The 24,412-nt window shown below is 39.7% G+C and overlaps 3 protein-coding genes across 16 annotated transcripts in view; 2 read left to right on the top strand and 1 right to left on the bottom strand.

The window, feature by feature from the left end:
- The window catches only part of cacna1db (calcium channel, voltage-dependent, L type, alpha 1D subunit, b), a 118,408-nt gene that overhangs the window by 83,554 nt on the left and 10,442 nt on the right, over nt 1–24,412 (top strand). For 13 of the 14 annotated variants that reach the window (XM_085146787.1, XM_085146778.1, XM_085146775.1 and 10 more), the window contains one exon: nt 1,077–2,655. The exons of the other annotated variant lie outside the window; for it this stretch is intronic. In XM_085146787.1, the coding sequence (XP_085002913.1) occupies nt 1,077–1,382 (306 nt within the window). In that variant the 3' untranslated portion in view covers nt 1,383–2,655. Of the gene's footprint in view, nt 1–1,076; nt 2,656–24,412 lie in introns of those variants that run through there. 14 annotated transcript variants of the gene reach the window in all.
- chdh (choline dehydrogenase) lies at nt 2,057–15,761 on the bottom strand. The gene is made up of 10 exons (XM_085146796.1): nt 15,746–15,761; nt 13,963–14,416; nt 13,380–13,610; nt 12,272–12,438; nt 11,356–11,507; nt 11,103–11,232; nt 10,815–10,949; nt 10,160–10,302; nt 7,006–7,108; nt 2,057–6,769 (listed from the first exon to the last, which is right to left on the bottom strand). The coding sequence occupies exons 2-10, from the start codon at nt 14,397–14,399 to the stop codon at nt 6,351–6,353; spliced, it is 1,917 nt and encodes a 638-aa protein (XP_085002922.1). The 5' UTR covers nt 14,400–14,416; nt 15,746–15,761; the 3' UTR covers nt 2,057–6,350.
- On the top strand, nt 15,831–22,136 carry il17rb (interleukin 17 receptor B). Its single transcript, XM_085146801.1, is given in 11 exon segments — nt 15,831–15,968; nt 16,088–16,112; nt 17,859–17,975; nt 18,300–18,406; nt 18,530–18,665; nt 18,803–18,838; nt 19,045–19,074; nt 19,147–19,242; nt 19,651–19,916; nt 20,117–20,494; nt 20,496–22,136. Coding segments are annotated over 11 exon segments (1,332 nt in total). The 5' UTR covers nt 15,831–15,866; the 3' UTR covers nt 20,535–22,136.

The raw sequence follows: 24,412 nt of genomic DNA, 5'->3' as shown, positions 1-24,412 counted from the left end.
CACTGCTTGGCATTTGTCATAGAATACCAGAATTGGCAGGTCCACCAGTGGCACCGTGTGCTTTTCACTGATGAGAGGAGGTAACTCTGAGCACATGTGATGGATGTGAAAGGGTCTGGAGAAGCTGTGGAGAATAATATGCTGCCTGTAACATTGTTCTGTAACATCCTTGGACCCACTGTCAGACACTACACTGGTGCAGTGGGTACTGGGCTTCTCCTGGCGCAAAACAATATCCGGCTTCATGAGGTGAGAGTATGTTTGCAGCTCCTGCACTCTACACTCGCCTGAGTTAATTCAAATATAACACTTCTGGGACATCATGTTTTGGTCCGTCCGATTCAGCTAGCGTGCGTCTCAGACTCTCCAGGAGCTCAGTGATGTCCGGATCAGATCTAGGTGGAGATTCCAAAGGACACCATTCACGTCTCAATAGGATGTTTTCAGGCATGCATACAAGCAGATGGTGGCCAAACAAACTACTGAGTACCATTTTAAGTGACTACAATAAAATTGGACCATTGGACCATTTTTTCACTTTGAATTTCAGGGTGTCTTTGAATTTTGTTCTCTGTAGTATGATCATTTTCACTTGCATCAAGTGATTTGTCATCCTTTGGTTCTAACTGATTACACAGTCTATATCAGTATACATATGCAGCATGATGTTTTCCCCATTGAGGTTGGACATGTTTTCAAAGTGTCCCCTGAATGTTTTTGAGCAGTTTTCTTTCTTGAAGTTTTCATTCTTGAACTTCTTGTTCTGACTCATTTGTGATGTACACCTCGACTTTTCCACTATGTCAAAATGAAAAACATTTTCATAATTACCTTTATTAAAAACAAGTATGGCTGCATGTCCAGGCAGCTAACTCAAGTTGGGAAGCGTGATGAGCAGTGCTTCTGTCAGTGAAGCATTAATTTTACAAGTCAACAGGATGTTGCAGATGTCATCTATTGGCAGCTAAATGAATAATATATGTAAGACCCATAATGTGTAGTTCTTGATCTTGCTGAAGATCACTTTTTCCACTTCATGGTTTCAGCTTTAATTATCTCCTGACTGCTCTCCCCAGGTGCTGATTTCTGAAGGTTTGGGGAAATACGCCAAGGACCCTAAATTTGTGTCAGCAACTAAACATGAGATTGCAGACGCCTGCGAGATGACCATTGATGAAATGGAGAGTGCCGCCAGTAACCTGCTGAATGGGACCATGGGTAATGGCAACACAGGGAGGAAAGAGAGCGTTGGCTCGGATTCGCATGCCAGTGCAAATATTAGGGACCACAGCATCCGTGACTACAGCGATGAGGAGCCATATGTGGCTGTGAAATGTGAGGAGGACCTAACAGATGAGATGATATGCATCACCTCACTATAACAGCAGCTCACACTGGGATATATTTAGGATTTTTTCAATTGAATTTTTATTACTGCTCTACGGTGAGGGGACACCTCTATTCAAGTGCATCATGCAATAATGAAAATGTGTAAAACACAGATGGATAAGAGAGCAAAGTGCCTTGTTTTCTCTTAAGAAATGATGAAGAAATGGTTGGGTTTCTGGAAAATTTAGCAAACCAGAGGGAATCAAATCTGTCTGCCAACCAGTCTGCCATCTAGTGAGAATTCAAACCTCTAAATTGAGTTTTTCTTTATTGTTACACTGGTTTCTTACAGCAGGAAAAACTCAAATGTAGGTTTTCTAACACAGATTTTAGGAATCAGCTTCAGTTCAAGGCGATAATGGGTCGGCCCAGCTGCATTGTTCTAAAATAAATCTAAACTGTTTACTCGATATATAAAGAGCCAAAAAAACAAAAAGTGTTCCACCGTTTCAATCATTTTTAGATTGCAGTGCATGATTTTGTTTTTCCCAAAGAAGCTGATTTTGTTAAAACTATTTTAGAAAAATATCCAAAGCATTCAACTAACTTACGTTCCAGTTTAGATGTCTGGAAAAACAAACCCCACCAGCGCCAGGTCAGCGTATGGTTGTCCAGTCATTCCAAGCTTCCCTGTATTTTGTTGCCAGATCCATGTATATAAATAATGTGTGATTTTAAACCTTTTATTGGTCATGTTAGCAAACACTGGTTGTTCGCATTACATTATTACCATCGTGACTCGATTTAGAGTAAAAAAAAACAAAAACAAAAAACTTGACAGAAACTGTTTTTTTCTTAGTAGTCTTGATCCCTTAAACTTCTCTGGGTTCACAGTTCAGGATTTCAGGGCTAAGCTTGGCTATGTCTCTGTTTTTGACTTGAAAAGGAAATCACATATCAGTAGGAAAAAAAAAACAAGTCTTTGTCCTCAGGCATATCCTCCTTCTTCATGTAATTGCGGACACATTCTCTTAAGTCCTCCCTTTACACTAACAGCAGTGCTACATTCAAGGAGTTTGATCAAGCTACACACCCTAAAAATAAAGGAATATTAGGATGCTGTGTGTCACTCACTGCTGTGTGTCACTCACTGCCCTTGATGATCCTTAACTTTGAAGACTGAGTTTTCTTTGTTAAGCCCTTTACTCAGATATGTAATGATGTACATTACTATGAATCACCATTCCCCCTGAATCACTCTGAGATCAGCTACAGTAGATAATCTCTGAGGTTTCTGTGTGATGTGGCTCAATAGACTCATGAGTCTAATATGTAAAACTAGTGCATGAGACCCAGACTACTCATGTTTTAAAAATAATTACTCGCTGACAGCATGAAGTTATCTTTGGCAGTTCTTGAAGGTGAAACAAAAATAAAAGCAAAGACCACCAGAGTTTCTTTGGGTCACAGATGACACACCAAGTAAACAGTTTATTTCCTCCACAGCTGCAAAACTCTTTTTTTTGTTTTTGCAATGGAATGAATAAGACCATACAGGTCTCTACATAATGGGCAACTATTTACTGGATTGCCTGACAATATACTATGTCAGTATATTTGCTCTTGTAACGAAATGACTGCTGTTGCCTTTTATCTGTTGGAGTTGTTTTTGTCAAGACAAAGAGCACAACTGGGGGAAAAACGTAGTAAAGCGTTTCTGCACCACTAACGGGTGTTTGTCTCCCACTGCCAACTATGATAACCTTCAGATTAATTTAAACAAAAAACAACATACCAAGTGATGGCTAGGCAATCTTTCTTTTTTTCTTACTCTAAATACTGCTGTAAGGGCAATTTGTTCTGTACAATCAAAGGGCTCCTTTAAAACCAAAACAAGGGAATGCTTGGTTACATTGTAACCCTGGTTCTCTGAGTGCAGAGACTTTCTCTCCACTCTACTACGTATTTCATTTATGAGTTGGAGAGATAGTCTGGACAGAATAGAGAACACTCGTCCATACTCAGATGCGTCAAATGTTTTTTGTTACCAAAATTACTGAAGTTTATTTATTTATCTATTGTGACTAAAAGTTGACTAAAGGGTCTAAATCTGGTGCCGGTATTTGCTATTGGACATTCTGATGATGTAGATATACAGATGTACAGATGCAGGATACAAGCTGCTATCTGGACTATCGTTCAGATGGACTGCAAATGCACTCTTTCCTCTTCACTCTAGAAGAGCCTCATACAGGTTTAAGTGGCCAATACAGCTAATAAATGAGACATATGCATTTTTTTTAACTGCAAGTAAATTGTTTTTAATGTAGACTTTGTAAAAAATCTTATTACCTCTGTAACTCTCCGGGCCTGTTGGTTAACATGTCAGGGAAACTCTGGTAACGCTGCATTTGCACAAAAGTAGTAATCTGAAACATTTATGTGTGATTTTTTTTTCTTTATTGGCAGCGATCGTGATTGGTTGTCCAAAAGTCCATAGTAATGAATGATGAACCACCAAATCTTTAGTAAAAAACAGTGTTTGTACCCAACATTACAAAGATTAAAGATGAGTACCAGATTCAACACTGGTTTGATTTCCAAGAAGCCATAAAAAGTCTGAGGTAAACATGCTGGCTTCTGTGTGAGACTTTTGTTTTTTATTGAAAACCACCCAAACTCCACTCCCCAAGGCATTCAGCTATGCTTTGAATCACTTACGACAGCTTCTTGACTGGAAGCCATCTGCTTAGGAATATAATCTGTCAAAAGTGCACGACTCCAAACAGTTCAGATTTACCCTGCGGCTCACATGCGAGAAACTTGAAACAGTCACGTGGAGATTATTACTAGTGCAACTACCCAAATGATTCATCACATGAGATAAAATGACAAGGACTGCAAAGCTTTGTTGTGCAACGCAGCTTTATTTTTTTGTACTGTTCCACTGCTTTACAGATGTCTATAAAGTGACAATGATGTATAAAATCTGTACAGCGTTTGTAAAAAGTACGCGATTAACTTGAAGATCTCTGCTTTCTATCCAGTTGTATGAAAATTTAAAAAAAGCAAACAAGAATAGCTCTATCTCTACTTTGTAGCATGAGTACTAGTACCTTATAAGTTTTGTACCAATAAAAAGAGAAGCCCTTTTTTGCATACTTGAAGTTTTGTCTGGAATGACAATGAACCTGCTGATTTTTTGTAACGAACACTGAATAAAGACACAAGAACAAGGTCAGGAGGCTTTGTTTAGTGTCAGCACAGAAAAACAACAGAAAGCCTTTGACGGTGTTCACAGTAAGTTTCCCTTCATAATGACAGATGATTTAAACATTCACATCATGTTAGACAATACTGCATTATAATGTAAACCATAAATTCTTTATGATATAGTGCAAAGCTTAATAAGACATACTTATAATTTATGTTAGTGCTTTCATTATAGCTGCTAATACACACTGATTATTCACTCAAAGTCTAAAATCTCAGCACCGGTGTGTGTCAGTTCAAGCTGGACCAAACTGAAACACACTAGCCGTGTGCAACATATACATGAATTAATACAAATCAGAATGTAATCGTGATCTCATGGGCAACAATGATATTACAGTTACATTAAAAACATAGTTTTAAAAAATTCACAACACAAATCAGAAAAAAAGCTGCTTATAAAAGTGACACTGAAGATTTTTAGTTTCAAAGTTCTTAGTGTGCGTAAAAATAGTGTTAAAACATTTTGCATTAATTACTGTTTATATTAAACAGCTTTCAGGCTGACTGAGCGGTGCAAAAGCTGTGAGTTATGTAGCTCGAGGACGCAAATTTGGCACATAGCATGAATCAAACAAACTGAGGTGAGTTTTACAGATGCATTGACAGCATTTAGGAGGTCTGTTCCTTTAACTGTTAAATCTATAGACGCGTGCATTGGTAGTGTAATCGCTACAAGTCTGATTATAATAGTTTCTTTTCCAAGCTTGAATCAGGGTTTGGTCCAGTTTATATTACCACTTCACTTAAGTCTTTTTTTGTAAACAATGTATGATCCTTCCCCACAGTTGTCACTAAACAAGTCTGCTTAGTGACAAGTCTGTTTAGATGTGCAAAAAAAAAAGAAAGTTTGTTTCTTCCATCCTGCCTATTCAATGCTCTGTTGTCACGCAAACAGAGTAACAAAACCAAATGTTTTCTGCAGATGTTGATGGTAAAGCTGTAGCTATAAAAACTGCTATAAAAACTGGCTAAATTGTGGGAAACCTAAAGTGAAAGCGAATCACTTTATTGCCTTCATGTTAATGTGAAATGTGTGCGGGGGGACAAAAACAAAAAAAAGATTTTCTGTTGAATCTGCAAGTTTTCAGGAAGGAAGAGGAATGTCACAGCAGAAGGCTGGCAACCTCTGATCTGGTCTGAGCAGACAGGAGCGAGCTGCTGAGGCCAGTTATTCTACAGTGTGCTCCAGCTGCTGACTGCAGCTCTCAACCACATTAGATGACGGCTGATAAGACAATTGTTTTCTGAAAAGCAGTGCCGTGGAAACAGATTTTCATCAGAAGCTCATATCCTTGAAATATTCAAGTTTCTTTCGTTTTTTAAAGCTGTTTTGCAATTTTTTAATGTGATGCTGGACACTAGTTTGTAATCTTGGGTAATTACTTCATGTTTAAGATGTATACATTTCAGAGCATTTTTACTGAAATGCATGATGAGGCAGGCTGGTAAATTGTTTGCTAAGCGAGAAGCCACATATTAGACACATTTCCTGTCATAACCACAGTGATTTTGCTGTACTGTTCCACCCCAATGGCAGCGTGAGACAGATGTGAAGTGTTTATGGTCCTAAATATGTGTGTTAGGCCAGGAATGTTCCCATGGTAATAATTCACAATATCAGCTCAGAGTTAAATTGATAAGCTCCTAATCGAACATACAGCTTGTGATTTACTGCTATTTTTGCCTAATAACTGACTCTATTGAGGGATTTTTCTAACTCACAGATAAGCTGTACACCTCTCTCTTTATCTCTGTGTGTCAAGTGTTGGAGGCTGGTACACAGGAACCCCCGAGTCAACGAGTGCAGGGCGACCTCTGATAATATCAGCAGCCTTCTCTGCCATCATGATGGTTGGAGCATTCAGGTTTCCACTGACAATGCTGGGCATGATCGAGGCGTCGATCACACGAAGCTTCTCCAGGCCCAGAACGCGTGTGTTTGAGTCAACCACCGCCATCGGGTCAGAGGGCGAGCCCATCTTGCATGTGCAGGATGGATGGTAGGCAGTGTCTGCCTTTTGGCGGACAAAAGCATCGATGTCTGCATCGGATTGGACCTGAGGACCAGGCAGGGCTTCAGGACCACGAAAGGGGTCAAAGGCCTTCTGGGCGAAAATCTCTCTGGAGAGTTTGACACACTGCCTGAACTCCCACACGTCAATATCTGAGAGGAGGAGAGGGAATCAAAACCAGGAAAAGCTTATATAAGAATGTGCCAGAGCAACTTTGTTGTAACTCAAAAGTCTGCAAGCTGCTGAGGTAAAAGTTGATGCAGAGGGACTTCAATACTGCAACAATAACTACAAACATGTCAAAATACTCTCATCGTTCAAAAAAAAGAGAGAGTATATATATATTTTTAAGGGGGAAATTTAAAGGAAATATCAAATACATTCAGACCTGTGGTGAGATAGTTTGGCTGAATGATTGGGTGGTCCAGGGGGTTGGTGCTCTTCAGCTTCAGCCAGCCTGTACTGGTGCTCCTCATTGGTCCAACATGAACCTACAACAACAGCATGAGTAAAACTGTCAGTGCTAACCGAGCTAACTAAAACAGCACAGCTGAATTTCATTAATCCTAGTTTGTAAACCCAAGCTTTTTACATGATAAAGGCTTTTTTAGCTTTTTAAGTTATTTTGTCCAAGAGAAAACCTCAAAACACTAAATTCTAGGGATGTTTCCTGGCGACTTATTTCTTACTCGAATAACCATGGAAAAAAAGTAGACTAACCAACTAGTCTAAAACTAAGGAACACTCAAATATTAAGTTTAATTTGACAACCGTTTGGTGGAAAATGTCAAAAACAGATAAGGCGTTTAAATCATTTATGACATTCTTAAATAGCGAATCAAGCTGTGCGGCGCCTCGCATTGTGCATTATCAACACTACACGTTACACTCCAGACAGTGAAGGAGGAAAACCCCTAAACTAAACCGATGTTATATATAGTGGGGCAAAAAAGTATTTAGTCAGCCACCGATTGTGCAAGTTCCCCCACTTAAAATGATGACAGAGGTCAGTAATTTGCACCAGAGATACACTTCAACTGTGAGAGACAGAATGTGAAAAAAAAATCCATGAATTCACATGGTAGGATTTGTAAAGAATTTATTCGTAAATCAGGGTGGAAAATAAGTATTTGGTCAATAACAAAAATACAACTCAATACTTTGTAACATAACCTTTGTTGGCAATAACAGAGGTCAAACGTTTACTATAGGTCTTTACCAGGTTTGCACACACAGTAGCTGGTATTTTGGCCCATTCCTCCATGCAGATCTTCTCAAGAGCAGTGATGTTTTGGGGCTGTCGCCGAGCAACACGGACTTTCAACACGGACTTTCAACTCCCGCCACAGATTTTCTATGGGGTTGAGGTCTGGAGACTGGCTAGGCCACTCCAGGACTTTCAAATGCTTCTTACGGAGCCACTCCTTTGTTGCCCGGGCGGTGTGTTTTGGATCATTGTCATGTTGGAAGACCCAGCCTCGTTTCATCTTCAAAGTTCTCACTGATGGAAGGAGGTTTTGCTCAAAATCTCACGATACTTGGCCCCATTCATTCTGTCCTTAACACGGATCAGTCGTCCTGTCCCCTTGGCAGAAAAACAGCCCCATAGCATGATGTTTCCACCCCATGCTTCACAGTAGGTATGGTGTTCTTGGGATGCAACTCAGTATTCTTCTTCCTCCAAACACGACGAGTTGAGTTTATACCAAAAAGTTCTACTTTGGTTTCATCTGACCACATGACATTCTCCCAATCCTCTGCTGTATCATCCATGTGCTCTCTGGCAAACTTCAGACGGGCCTGGACATGCACTGGCTTCAGCAGCGGAACACGTCTGGCACTGCGGGATTTGATTCCCTGCCGTTGTAGTGTGTTACTGATGGTGACCTTTGTTACTTTGGTCCCAGCTCTCTGCAGGTCATTCACCAGGTCCCCCCGTGTGGTTCTGGGATCTTTGCTCACCGTTCTCATGATCATTTTGACCCCACGGGATGAGATCTTGCGTGGAGCCCCAGATCGAGGGAGATTATCAGTGGTCTTGTATGTCTTCCATTTTCTGATGATTGCTCCCACAGTTGATTTTTTCACACCAAGCTGCTTGCCTATTGTAGATTCACTCTTCCCAGTCTGGTGCAGGTCTACAATTCTTTTCCTGGTGTCCTTCGAAAGCTCTTTGGTCTTGGCCATGGCGGAGTTTGGAGTCTGACTGGTTGAGGCTGTGGACAGGTGTCTTTTATACAGATGATGAGGTCAAACAGGTGCCATTCATACAGGTAACGAGTGGGGGACAGAAAAGCTTCTTACAGAAGACGTTACAGGTCTGTGAGAGCCAGGGATTTTCCTTGTTTGAGGTGACCAAATACTTATTTTCCACCCTGATTTACGAATAAATTCTTTACAAATCCTACCATGTGAATTCATGGATTTTTTTTTCACATTCTGTCTCTCACAGTTGAAGTGTACCTCTGGTGCAAATTACTGACCTCTGTCATCATTTTAAGTGGGGGAACTTGCACAATCGGTGGCTGACTAAATACTTTTTTGCCCCACTGTATGATATGAAAACATGTAACTATAACAGATGTTTACGTATTACTAAAACACGACAAGTTAACATCTGGAAAATGAATAAATTGTGACTAAAGTGTGGCACGTTGCTCTTTGAAAATTCATGACACCTACTAAAGTAAAAGTTCTAAAAATTTAAAATAAGAAAATCTGCCCATTTTCTTCTGCTTATCTGAAGTCGGGTGAGCGGGACAGCAGCAGGGAAGCCCAAACCTCCCTCTCGCTACCTCCTCCTCCGGAGGAAACATCAAGCCTTTCCCAGGCCAGCCTATAGATGTAATATCTCCAGGATGCCCCGGAGTGCACCAGGGCCTTCTCCCGGAAGGACATGCATGGTTGGAACACCTTACCCAGGAGGTGACGGCCTTGGCCATCTATTTTTGATGTGGAGGAGTTTCTAGGGAGCAGGTTTAGCTAACACATCTGAGTTCATAAACCCTGAGATGAGCTGAAACTCCAGGTTATTTTGTTTCTTTGTTCCACAAGGAAACAGATACAAAAGGTCTCAATTATTTAAACAATGAAAATTTCAAAATTATCCAATATAAAATATAAATAGTATAAAATTATCCAATTCTAATTTACAGATGTATGACACTATTAATTAAAGTAAAAAGAAATAAACGGCTGCGCCTTTTGCACAGTTTAAGTAGAAGACAAAGAAAAAGAAAGAGTGAGTGATTTCGTTTCAGGTGCACTTCTCTGGAAAAAAGGCTATAAATAAGGGTGAAAGGTTCCCTGCATAGAATTTCCTGGAAAACTCATGGCGCTGTTTCTGTTTTTGTTTCCATGGAACATATGCACGCCTGTAAATACTCCTCTGCAAGACTGGGCATATTCTATGCGCTGCAATACATGCTTTGGGCTGTTTACTTGACTTCTTGTTTCTACACATGTTTATAGAAGGCTGAAAAAAACATAAGCATGCCCTCTACACCAGCAGTCACGGTTTTGCAAAAACAAGCTTTACTCACCTGATAAGCCTCTATTTTGGGGGTGACTCGTCCGTGGTCAATGACTTGTGAGGGCAGAAAGTGAAATTGGATGTCGGGGTGCGCTACTTTGGGACGACTACGAATAAATCCTCCGCTTTCCATGTGGGCTGTTGCTCCATAACCTTGTGGGAGATTGATGTGGTTAGTGAAATGATTGTAATCCTTATTAGACAGGCGTATTTACAAGAAATGCCACTGGTGTGATGTGATTTACCAGGATCACCAATAAAACACCTCATGTCACATTTCCTATGAGTCACCATTATTAAAACTGTGAGAAATTCTTCTATATACTGTGTCAATGCCAGCTGTAGTTTAGAAAGAGGCAGTGCTGCAGGCTGATACATTCCTTACACGGCTGTGTGCCCAGTGAAAATAGTTTAATATTTAACATCTGCACAATAATTGTGTATAATCATTAATATAGCTGAAATCTGAATGAAAGTTAAAGGGTTTATATTAACTCTCTGGTTTCTTTTCAATTATATTTTCTGATGAACAAGCATGTTAGATGAGTGAAATGGCAGTTTGGAGACATCTTCATCTAAAAGTGATTCAAGGACAGAAACTCTCGTTAATTCTATAAAACATTTGGGAGATTGTCCCGTTATAAATGTGCAGGTGACTTGGTTACCAGTAAACATGGTGAGCCACTCGAGGCCTATCTTGACCATGTGGAAAGGTTTCTGGGCTTTGTACAGGGTGATGGGCTGAGTACACTGCTGCTGGACATACAGCTCCAAGTGATCCTGCAGGTTATTACCGACACCTGAGAGAGGAGGAAGGCAAAGTGGTCTGACAGTAAGGACCGAAGAGATGATCGTCTGAAGTCACACAAGCATCAGTTGGAAAACTTTCTAATTATTGTAGTTCTTTAAGTTAGAGGTAGGCTACAAGGACGTTCTTCACATACACAACACACCTGGTAAGTGTTGAATCACAGGTATGCCGAGCTGTTTCAAGTCATCTGCATTTCCAATCCCAGATAGCATGAGAAGCTGAGGGGAATTGATGGCTCCTCCGCTGACTATCACTTCTTTTTCTGCAAACACCTGAACAGACAATAGAAAAATCGCTGTAAAGGGCCAAATTCAGGATATAAAACATAATTCAGTGTTTCAATTAATTTAATTTTATGATCCATTAGTTAATCTTCTAACATCTATCCTCCTTGCCTTTTTCTTTTGTCCATTTTGAATGTATTCCACCCCCACAGCACGGTTGCCATCAAACAGGATTTTAGTGGTCAGACATCGTACCTCCGCCTTCAGATTGGGTCGACCCAGGGCTGGTCTCAGGTAAGCACTGGCAGTGCTCCACCTCTTCCCTTGATAGATTTAGACAGTGAAAGTATGTGAAGAGTAGATCAAGAATTAAACAGTACTCAAACGTATTTGACCAGTAACATAGTTTCTCTTCTGCGGCCTCAGGAATTATTCCATATGGTAAATGGACTGGTTCTTATATAGCGCTTTTCTACTCATCTGAGCACTCAAAGCGCTTTACACAACTTGTGCATTCACCCATTCACACCCATTCGCACAAGCACATCTCTCTAAGTGCTTTATAGCTAACATTCACACACATTCATACTCCGATGGATGCATCGGAGAGCAATTTGGGGTTAGTATCTTGCCCAAGGATATTTGACATGCAGACTAGGCGAAGCCAGGAATCGAACCACCAACCTTCCGATCAGTAGATGACCTGCTCTACCACCTGAGCTACAGTCACCCCATATGACGTACGACAGTAACTACTTTCTTAATGGGCTTTCAGATTTATTTAGAGTTGGTTAAGTAGTTCTATGAACACACAGTGACATATGCTCACTGGTTCAAAAACACATTTTTCATCCAAGAAATTAAGCCCTTCCTTTTTTAAAGGCCACACATCTGAAAGCATATTGATTTGCTCTCCTGACATTTAAACTGTAGTATTGATATTTTAACCTTTGGAGCTAAATCAGACTGAGATCAGACGTCTAATTCTGCCACTCAAAAACATTTCACCAGAAAAGGTTTGTGGCACTTTACCTGTAACTAACTCTATTAATTATCTATAAATTCTGTAGCATTTAGCATTTAGAACCTTTATAAATGGTCATGTCCATCCAGCCCACGCCTTCCTGTTGGTATCCATTCATGTCATCAGTGAATGGATATCCTGCCTGTCGCCCCGCCTCAATAAAAGCCTTATGAAGGGGATGGTTGGTTTTCCCTCTGGACACCTGAAGAGGTCCGCTGCCGCCTCGGTATCTACAATATAGAGCAAAAACATAAAGATAACATTAAAAAAAGAGAGAGACAGAGAGAGCTGTTTCAATTGTTTTCATAGGAAGTCATATAGTGTAGGCATGCAAACAATATTAATAATTCTCTTTTCTTTACTGTTGGATATATGCAATCCAATAACTGAGAAGGTTTTCCATAATTGCTACACTTAAATTTAAGTGTTCTTCTATGTTTCTGTACCATATTATGAAACACCGTGATTATACTACTTCCTTTACAGGTCATTTCAACATTTCAGTTTTACTCTAACAGTCATCTTCATCATTCAGATCTAAACGACAAAAGTTCTCAGTTAAGCATGCCAAAGTCCTTCCTCCACAAAGTCATCCTGTAAATACTTGGGTAAAGTCTTTGTAGTCTCCCGATGTTTGTTTTTGGTACATTTCCTGTGGTTGTCACCTTGTCATTGTGGTTGTACTGAACAGTTTCCAACGAATTTCTCATAGGCAATCTCATCAATCTCATTCAGAGTTCGCTGACATTTATTTCATTGTTTGCTATTTATGAAATGACACATTATATTGTATCAAATATATCGCACAGTGCCTCAAATTTCTGTTTGCACATAATAGTTTTAAACTGTAAAGTGCTTTTGAGCTGTGACCTTTTTTGACTGATGTATTTCCTGGTTTCTCACATTCTTACTTGGAAGTTAGATTAGAGACAGCCAGTCTAGATATGCGTGATGCTCGGTGTAGGTGGGTTCTGCAAAAGAATTCAATGCAGTGCTGTGCATTTATGCACAAGGAAAAAACTGTCTTCTTACATATTTGAGATTTTAAAGCCTGGGTGAGCGGGACAGAGAAAACAGCACTGCCACACAAGTGAAAAATGCTGTGATCATACATAAAAAGATACTGGAAAAGCATTCGTAAAAATGCCCAGTATATATTTGTATTAGTTACCTGTTTTCTCCCAGCTCATGACACTGAGCTTTCCTAAAATAAGGCAGACAATGGTCATAATCCCAGCCATCTGCGCCCTCTCTTTGCCAGCGGTTATAATCTTCAGCGTTCCCGCGGATGTACACCATTGCATTGAGTGAAGAGGACCCTCCCCAGACGCGGCCCCTCGGCCAGTACATTACCCGATTGTCCATGTTGGCTTGAGGTAAAGTGTGGTAGAACCAGTTATACCTGAGCAAAAATGAAATGAGATATAACAAGTCAGACTATTATAAGTTAATAACAGTTTATACAATGTTATTATTACTGGTATCAGAATGCTGGGCTATTAATGTTAGGCCAATACTGGACTGTTTTTGCACATGTAAAAGCGATGTAATATTGTAATGCCATTTCATTGTTCACATTTAAACAACTGAGATGTAGGTTAAAGGTCAAAGGTTTGCTTGCTACACACTGAGCTAACTGAGAAACCCTTTAGCGTGTAATATTAAATGTCATACAGTAAGGCAAATGTCTGTTTTTATAAATCTGAACAAAAACATTTAATGACTCGAATAAAAAAACAGATCAATCAAAGTACTTGTCATCGCAGAGGTTGTAGATCAGGGCAGCTGGCATGTGGATTTTCCATGAGAGTCGCAAGCTGCCTAACCACCTGTCCTTAGGGCCAGCCTCGAGCAGCAGCGCAGACTCCTGGGCGTCTTCTGTGAGGCGGTTAGCGAGGACGCAACCAGCGGACCCTGCCCCAATAATGACATAACTGTAAGATGGTGTTTTCTGATCGGCTGTAGGTGACGATGCAGAGCTCCACTGAGAAGATGAGACAGTGAAGCATCTGTAATGGCTGGAGAAGGATGAGCTGGGGAAAGAGGGGGGACCCATCTTTCTGGTCTTGGGGACAAAGCGGCATTCAGGCACACTGGTAAAGAAGCACCTGCAGTCCCTTATAAATCTTCCCTGTCTCCAAGTCACAGCCCTTTGGGCTCCAGTTAGGCTCCGTGTGGTCAAAGACAACATCCTGTTTTCCTTATTCACTGGAAATCACAACACATATTTGAAGACAAATCAGAAGCTTGGAAATGTCTAAAACTGAAACTCTGATGAAAAGAATGAAATTTGTAGTATGTGTCTGCATTTCTGCACAACTCTCTTAAATATTGTGATTCTATATAAGAGAGAGGCTGTAACGTGATATAGCAAGGAGCATGATGTCCACATCACATCACTTCATTCTGTCATCAAGGAAGACTCGGTGTCCACTACAAGGGACTGAAGATAAAAATAAATAACTATTCTGTTATTCAGCATGTAACATGTTTCTTTCATCCACAGCACAAGTTACTAAAGGCCGAAGGATAAAATATCTGTCTCTCTCTATTGGCCTTGAAAAGACTAAATACTTATTCATCTAATATGACTTATGCCACTCCTTTTCTTTGAAATGCCCGACTGATAGTTGCGAAACTGACAGCAGTTAAATAAATAACTAGGGACAACTAGACACTCAGTACTTAGGTTAACTTAACTTGCATCAAGTGCAGCATGTTAAAAGTTAAACTCTAATTCTCTGTCACATCAGAAGTCCTGTGTTTCTACAGCAGTAAGGCCTTCTGCTGCTTGACTTTGTTATTCAGTCTGATAAAAGTCATAAAAAAACCCGAATTTTGCTCACAGGAAAAGCACAACTGTTGTTTGTGGCTGAGCGCACACGAATTTAGTTCAACAGACCTGGAATTGCACCGTGTGTTTCTGGTGAATGTGTGGTCTGAGGACTGTTCCGTGTTGTTTCTCGAGAAAACAATGTGCGGTTTTCCCAATCGGACCGAGGCAGAGAGTGATATCTAGGTCACGGCAATCATATCAGTAAACCAAGAGTCGCAAATGTCAGCAAGTAATGACTAACAAAGTAACCGCTGTCTAGCAGTCTCTACGCCTTTGCTAATGTCCAAACTTTACTTTTAAGTCATTCTGATTGAAACTTTGAGATGAAAACTCAGTTTCGCAACCGCTAACTTACCAGCATCTAAGTCCATACATCTAGTTACATTAGTTGATACATTTCTGCTTTAATATAATTCATTAAAAAAAAAAAAAATAGCGTCGAAATGTTACATTTAAATGATTTAGAGACCTGGCGATGGTCGTAGCGGGGCTGCTTATAAGCTCTACGGTTGTTTAGGTTTACCTATTGACAGCTAACGAGTGGTCAGAGCTCACAGTCGTCGTATGGACCTTAAACAGCACACAAGGACAAATACTCAGTATAACTTCACACATGCGACACTTTATTGGATCTGAGCCGGTGCTGGAAAAGTTTAATGAGAAAAGCAACGGAAAAGAGGAAGCAGAATAAGCAGACGTACCTCAGGCAACAAGCAAAACGGTCAGTGTGGTGGGCGGGGCTTATCGTCGTATTGAAATAACGGAATTCAGAGCGTCAGCACTATAGTGCTCCTGTAGGTAGTTAAACATTTACCCGGCTTTATGATCGTTTATTTCCGTAACTTTTACTGGTGTTTTATTATGTGGGGAGTCACGCTGTTTTTTCTGTTTTGTGTCGCTGGCCAGGTGACATCACATAACATTGTAAGTGACCCACATTTTTTTTTAAGTAATCCTTTATTATTTATTTATGTATTTATTTATTTTAATTCAAACTTCAAAGCGATCTTACACGCTCATTTATTTGTGCTGTTGCTTTTCAGGAGGTGAAATGTGAAGAATATCATGGTAAGCCCATTTCATGTTTATTAGCGCTAGATGGAAACTATAATCTGCCAATATGTTATGTTTAAACTATTTCAGGTCGACTATGAGCACCCTTGTGTTCCAAAGTAATCTGGTTCTTGCCAGGTTCTAAAATGTGTTAAATACTCCCTCAGATGAACAGCAACGCGTAGAATATAAAGATCTTTGTCAAGATTTAGAGTACAGTGAAATTCGGTTTGGCTGTCTCTTAAGATTAAAAACAATACATAAATAGAATTAATAAAAATAAATAAGTAAAGATACAAAATAGCCTGGCAGCACCAGCAGAGGCGAAAAACAACAGCACTGTACATCATTTTACAATTAAAATGCCCTCAGCCCAGACTGTGTTTGTATCTGAGTATTTCTGTGCCATGTTTACAGTCAAGTGTGTAGAGAGGTGGAAGCCACTGCTCCAGGACAAAAACTCTTCCCGAGTCTGTTACTTCTTGTTTTTATTCTTCTGAACAGTTTGACAGATGGCAGCTGTGCAAACCCAGAATATTCTGGATGTGTACTCTTGTAGAAGTTCAGTAGCTTGAGATATCACACAGTGTCATTATTTAGTTAACAAAAACTACGGTAAGATGCAGAAGGAGTGTGTGAAAGCACACCTCAAGACTTAATTACTTTGGCACTCGTAGACTGCAAACTATGACTTCATCAATCTCTCATGCTGTGGAGGATTATTGTTGAGAAATTTTGTTATGCTCTTTGTGAAGGCATTGCTTCACTTCATTGAGGTTTGTGGGGCTTGATGAAACTTCCACTCCTAAAAGATGTTAACGTGTGAATAATATTCCTCACTATAGATTGATTATATGTTAACAGACTTATATTTCATCCCAGACTGATGGTCATCAGAATGTCCTTTGTCTCCTTGGAGGTGTATTAGCCTTCAGATTTGTAACAAATTTCTCTGAGTATGGTTTGACTGTTCGATGAATCTGCTGGCGTATTTATTAACTGCAAGTTGGGGCATGTAGAGTCTGAAATGTAGCTCCAGGGCTGTTTGCGGTTTCTGTGAACATTGCAGATTGCAACTTTTGTATTAACACACATCTGAACTTCCCAGACCAGCAAACTCACAAAACTTTGTGATCATTAGCAAATCAGGTGGATTTGATTAGCAGAAACTGGCTGCTGCTTTTCACTTTTAATCCCTTTGGAAGCAGTAAGGGTGTTTTTCACACACTGCTTTTGCTTTTTGATATGTTTTTGTTAAATAAGTATGTCATGTGTTGTTCATGTGAGGTTGTATTATTTTAAGATCTACTAACAGCCAGCAGATTATTTTTAATATTTGCTGATATGTTAATATGTTATAATTTAAAGAGGGTGAACTTTCTTTTTTGCAATTGACTCTAAAGCTACTAGTGGTCATATTTTTACTACTTTTCTACACTTTAAAAAAAAAAAAAAAATTCATCACTGACAGACACATGAAAGGAAAATTACAATAACAAATGCATATGAAGTAAGAATTTAAGATAAAAAAAAATGCATTACATATTTTGTGAGTGTTCAAATATGGTAATAGCCATGCTCATTTGAGATCTTCAGATTTCATTATACTGTGTTTGTTTTTATCTTTTTTGTAACAAAGACTGTTACAGAAGCTGCAAAATATATTTCAGCTGCCAAATCAACACTGACCATCTCTTTAAATATCTGAAAACACAATCCCTCTGCGGGGACAGTGAGCACCGCTGTTGTTTCTCATTTCAGGTTTTCCCCCAGGACACGAGACCTTGGTTCCATCTCTAGTGGCAGGCTTGAAATTGAAGACGGTGCCAGTAGGCGAAAGAGTCATGCTCAACATAAGCTGGGCGATCAACATTGATGGTTGGAGACCACATTTTGTGTGTTTTTTATATAGCACTTGGTACTGCTGATGTTATGACAGATTTAATGTTGCCATTTACTAAACAATCATACATTTGCAGAGCAGACAGTAGGTCTTTGTTGCACATGTTTTATTTGCTGATGGTGGTGAAACATTTAGGACATTGAGATGATATCCAGCAAAAGATGTTGAAGATTTTTCCTTTTCTTTCATGCATTTTATACAGTGCGTACTTAGTGTGTCAGGATCCTTGTCATGGACACTCACTGATTAATAGCTAAAGGCAGACTAATTTATTTCAGTCTGTTATTTTCTCTCTGCAGCTAGTACTAAATATTTGACAGCCACTCGCATCACAACACAAAATCAAGACTACCATTGTAAATACAACCCAACTTTGGCCAGTGCAAGCTTGGATGAATTAGGACAGGTATCAGTCTTAACCTTAGTAGTACTGATCATATCTTTTGGTCCTATTTCCTACATAGGGAAAAAGGTCTGTGATGCTGTTAATTGTTTTTTCCCCTTTTTTTCTTTTTGTTCTGAAACCTAGATATGGTTTCATTATGCTGTAAACCCTACCTATGGCCACAATTTAATACACGTTGGAAATCTCCCTTTGCCTCCACCGGTGGAAGGCAATTTAGTTTATAAGACGGAAACTATTTATATTCCTAAACCACCAAAAAGTAAGTGTTTTTTTTTAAATTTCTCTTTTTTTCAAAATAAATTTTTGTAAAACCTATTACAGCCAAAACTTTTGACAGACACAATATACTTAGGAGATATAAATGGTAAAACTATTAACATTTTCTCTGTTTTATAGCAACGGTTACACCAACTTCTCCTTATGTAACTACAGGTGAGCAATACTGTTCAGTATAGTTCAGCTAATAATTTCAGTGAGTCTGCAAAGATAAGTACATATAGAAAATCCCAGTCTCCCAGTACTGCAAGGGAATATATCAAACCACATGCATGAAGTGCACTGTATGATTTTAAATACTTACTACACCAATTTACAATGCATGTGGTGACTAATCTATCTTTTCTAATTATTTACTCCAGTTAAGGTCACTACTGGGCTAACTACTCCAGGTACGAGTCACAATTTCCTAAAGCACCTGTACTGAATCAATAAAATCTGAATAAATGTGTTTCCTCTGTAAGTGCCAGCTTTTGCAGCGCCGACAGTAATCATCTTTGCCATCATCTTTACCGGAGGAGTGGTCATCCTCATTATCCTGAGTTCATTCTGCATAATGTGTAAATATAAACTTCTTTTTTTTTTTTTGGAAGATGCACCTGAATTATTAATGATGAATAGGAAAAATATATGCTCAACCAAACGCACGTTTACTTTGTGTGTGCACAACGTGATTTACTTGAATGCTGAATTGTATTTAGCAAAAAGGCTCCCTGCTACAGGATGGCCTTACCTGCAAGCCTTTTGAGCTATGTTTGGAGTCACTTGGAAATAAATGCTTTAAACATCTTACCTTAAAATGCTTTCCAAAGCACAGAAACTCTGCTTCACCATCCTAGGTTTACAAGTTGTATACAAGAAGTAGTCAAAGCTGGGGATTCCCCTTCTAGACACAGTATAACGTTTAACACTGCTGGCTGGTGCTGAAGCTGACTAACTCTCCTTTCCATTGTTTTCTTATTACCCAGATAAAAATAGGAATGTTAAAGCTGGCAAATTACTGGACTACCAGAACATTCCTGTGGTGCCTCCTCATGTCCTTTTGGTGTACCCTGCTGTAAATTCAGCATTCCAGCGTGCTGTTGTGGCACTTGCAGAGTTCCTGCAGTTGCATGGCGGCTGCAAGGTTGCAATTGACATTTGGCAGCAAGAAAAGATTGCACAGAAGGGGCCGATGCGCTGGCTGGCTGAGGAAGCTAAGTCTGCAAACCAAGTCCTTATTGTCAGTCCACAGGTACAGTCTATATGAAATCATCATTCTTAGTCATTGTCATATTTATTGATATGTGTTCAATGTCACACGATTACCTGGACTCTTGCATCTTTAAGTCAAGAAACAAAATAAGGATGTGATAGAACTTATAAGTGCAGTATGTCTAAATGTCTAAATATACTACTGTGTTGTATCAAAATCATTTCTCGCTCTCTTCACAGCCCAGCAACTGTCCTCCTGACCCCAGCATGTCAGAATCCTCCATCCCAGCTGCAGCTCATGACCTTTACCCTCTGATTCTTAACATGGTGGCAAGCAACGCAAAGAACCCCAGTGAGCTGTCCAAGTTCTGGGTGGTGCAGCTGGGTGAGCAGAAGGACAAGAGTTCTTGTATGTTGCCCCTGGAACTGAGGGTCTGCAAAACTTTTTGTCTGATGAAGGATTTGAAAAAACTTTACAAGGGTCTTCACACTTGCGAGCAGATTGACAAGAAGATAATAAATCTGATTTGTAAACGGGGCGTTTCCTACAGTGAGAACAGCACATTGACATTGAGGGAAAGTGTAGAAACACTAAGAGGGCATCAGGTTAACATTTCCAAAGAAGTCACCATTAAATTCTGTGATCACCACAATTTGAATATTTGTCATGATAATGTTTTGACTGCTTGATCAAGATGGGTCTGAACAGGTGCTGATGATTTTACTAATGATACTGTTTGCAGAATGTATTCATGTGTTTGTTTGTATAAATATGATGAAAGCATATATTTGGAACTGCGCCTAAATGTTTAATACGCACAAAGAAAGAAAGAGAAAACAGATAATTCTCTATCAAAGAGTAAAGGAGGCCATCGGTGTCCACTGCACCACTGGCTTTCTACAGTGCAGTCCTGAGATCCAGGCACATTTAGTCCCCACTCTGGTCTCGCCTCAGGTGACCTCAGTAGGTCACATGATAGTGTGGGCCAAGGTCTCATAGTGGCTTCACCTTTAAATCCCCAGTGATGGCGACCCAAACCTGGGACTCTCCACGTTTTGTTTTTAGAATTAAATAAGCCTCTTGGATGAGAAGTTAAACGTCTTCACAAACTCAAAGAAGTCAACTTGCCTTCTTTTTTCAAGCTCCTAAGAATATCCTAACCTGGATGTCCAGGAATGTATATATTTATATGTATCTCAATTAAAGAGAAGCACTGGTATGAACCATTATGCATGCTCCTGGATAAGGTGCCCATCCATCCATGGTCGCATGGAGGCTGGAGCTCGCTAGATAAGCTGTATGTTTCCTTAATCTAGTGTGTTTTATTCAAATAAAAATTGAAAGCAGATGAGTGGCTGTGGACTGTTGTCTTCCGGTTAAAAGGATTCTGGGCTCAACCTCAACCCTGTCAAACAAGGGTTTTTTTGTTATGAGCACATTGCATAGATGGTATGCTGAAAATTGTTTGCAGATGTGTGTTTTTGTCTCTCTACAAATTCTAGCCATGTGATATGCAGTTCTCCATATGTACATTAGTGGGAGATATGTACTTTACTAGGCAGTGGTCTATCTACTGGCCCTCCATCCAAAAACATAAGCAACAGCAGAATATACAACATTATGCAGATAAAGTGCATCCATAAGTGCACAGGCCAAGTCATTTGGTGGTTAAAATAGCCATTTATGATAGACACATTTTTCATTTTCTGGAAATAAATTAATTAACTGTTACTACTAGCCCAAGTGCCCCTTAGTAGCAAATGAACACAGTTTATAAAGCACAGAGTACCAGGGTATTGCTGCTGACAGAGACAGTAGGATACTCTTCACATCCCTAATGGAGCACCGCCTGACTCTAACACTGTTTATAAATGTAACGGGGCTGGGTGCTGGTTCTAGCTGCTAGCACGTTACCTTCAACATGTCATCTGATCAGGCCCATTTCACTGCAGTATACCTTCATATTTTATCATGCATCAGTGCTGAACATTTAAGAGTGAATGTAATTGTGTAAGCACAAACACTTCTTAAAAAATGTTTCCTTAACAACACAAAATTCTGTGCAAACAGCAAGATTGAAAAATCCAGGTGGCCAACCCATGTCTCTCTCTAACAGACCAGAGGACTCATTTGCTTTGCTGTTTTCCCAACAGAAAAATGACCAAAAGACTCAGGCTGAGGAAAGACTAATGGAGAAACTAATCCAATAACTAAAAGGGAAAGGAAATGCAGTGAGGAAATGGAATTGTAAAGGAGAAGTAGGAGAAAAATCTGTGTTCTAATATTAGCTTTTAACACATATTTTTCCTGTTTTAAATTGCATTTTAAAAATATTTTGATTTGTAAAACTGTATTTAGAATAAAATACTTGTAGAGTTACTGTTAATGCAGAAACATCACACCTATATCCATGGCACCCAATATGAACTTGATCTTGTCAATTTTGAAACCTTTGTTTACATTCTTGACAACAAATGATGAAATTCCAGTGTTGTGACCATAAATATTGTTTTGTCATGGTGGACATATTCCATCTTGGTTTCATAGTGTTACACAATCATGAAGTGTATTTACAAATGTTTTTTGTGATCTCAAAGATGTATAGTCTTTGCAAGGAAATATCAAAACCGTGTTGTGGGGACTGAGGACAGGAGGGAGCAGCGAGGTACAAATAACTGGTCTCTTGTCCTGCTTCATTCCCCTGACTCTGTTCTGCTGGTATATTAATTGCAGTCTAATTTCCTAATAGTTTCTTTCTAAATATCTGTACTCTAATAAATCACGTTCACTTCTTTCAAATTATCGCCCCATGTGTGATATATATGCAGTATTTGCTTTTATTTATTACTGGACTCCTGAGTTCTGTCTATCATTAATTATGTTCAGCTTCTTAGTTTGTTTGCTATTTAATTTCTCTCCTTCGTGTATGCCTTTGTATTTATTTATAGCTGCCTGTAATTATTGATTTCATTTGATCTTACCAGTGATAACGTCATGTCCAATTTACATTCTTTAGCCTTCCCCTACTTTAAGCAGCTGTTGAGCCATTGTCGTGGTGCTTTATTCTAAAAATTTATGGGCGGAACTAGCTCCGTGCTTGCAAGTAAAACAAACATAAGCTCATCCTACAGTGACAGAGTAAGTACAATGTTCGTTGTAATTATAGTCAGTAAGGACGCAAACGTCTTTCACTTTTCAGGGGATTAAAGTGAAGACAGTGCTGTGAGTACGCTCATATGAGCTTCATTTAACAGATTTTGAATGATGCCTTTGTGTCCGTCGTTCTGCACAGCTCCTTATTCACTAATGCTTCAGGTACTGTGGGCTCCATACATTTATTGTAAAAAAACGCAACTGTGTTTTTCTTTCATTTTCTCTAACTGCTTTCTCCATTTTTTTAAGGACCAACGAGGGCAATACATTTAACGTCTTGTCAGCTGTTGATTGATGGCCTAGAAGCAGTAAACATGGGCAAGCGTAAGGACTTTGACAAGGGACAAATTGTGATGGCTAGACGACTGGGTCACAGCATCTCCAAAACTGCAGCTCTTGTGGGGTGTTCCCGGTCTGCAGTGGTCAGTATCTATCAAAAGTGGTCCAAGGAGGGAACAGGGTCATGGGCGACCGAGGCTGATTGATGCATGTGGGCAGCAAAGGCTGGCCCATGTGGTGCAATCCAACACATGAGCTACTGTAGCTCAGATTGCTGAAAAATTTAATGCTGGTTCTGATAGAAAGGTGTCAGAATACACAGTGCATCGCAGTTTGTTGCGTATGTGACTCTGATGCTTTGAGCAATGTTCTGCTGGGAAACCTTGGGTCCTGCCATCCATTTGGTGTTACTTTGCCACGTACCCCCTACCTGAGCATTGTTGCAGACCATTTAGACCTTTTCATGGAAACAGTATGCCGTGATGGCTGTGGCCTCTTTCAGCAGGATACTATGCCCTAGCACAAAAATGGTTCTGTGAGACATGCACTGCAAACAAGTCCAATCCATGGAGGCTTCACCTTGCAACTTACAGGACTTAAAGAATCTGTTACTAACACATTGGTGCCAGATAACACAGCACACCTTCAGGGGGTCTAGTGGAGTCCATGCCTCAATGGGTGAGGTGTGTTTTGGAAGTACAAGTACAAGGACTCAACTTAGACAAATGGTCATAATTTTATGAGAAATCAAAGCTCACTGGAAAGGACAGACAGACTCTAGACCCGAGTACACCGCATGTAAGAGAAGCTCAGAGCTGAACAGACACCTCTCTCACACAGTCTCTGTAAAGGTATCTTTAGAGATATTGGTATCTTTCGAGGAGCAGCCAATCAGAAAGCAGATCTAGAAACTGATTCCCCAAAGTTTGTGCAAAGGTACAACAAAGAAGAAGCTGAACCCCAAATCTGAATGTGAAAAAAATCACTACTCCCAAAGGTTTCATGACAGGAATAAAGAACCTGAACCTCAGACTAGTTAAAAGGAATTACCTCATCTAATGGTACATTTCAACAATTTTTTTAATATGTCCAGATTGGTTCAA

This window comes from Neolamprologus multifasciatus, chromosome 20 (assembly GCF_963576455.1).
Source record: "Neolamprologus multifasciatus chromosome 20, fNeoMul1.2, whole genome shotgun sequence".
Classification (NCBI taxonomy): Eukaryota; Metazoa; Chordata; class Actinopteri; order Cichliformes; family Cichlidae; genus Neolamprologus; species Neolamprologus multifasciatus.
This window is presented reverse-complemented; position numbering and strand designations above follow the sequence as displayed.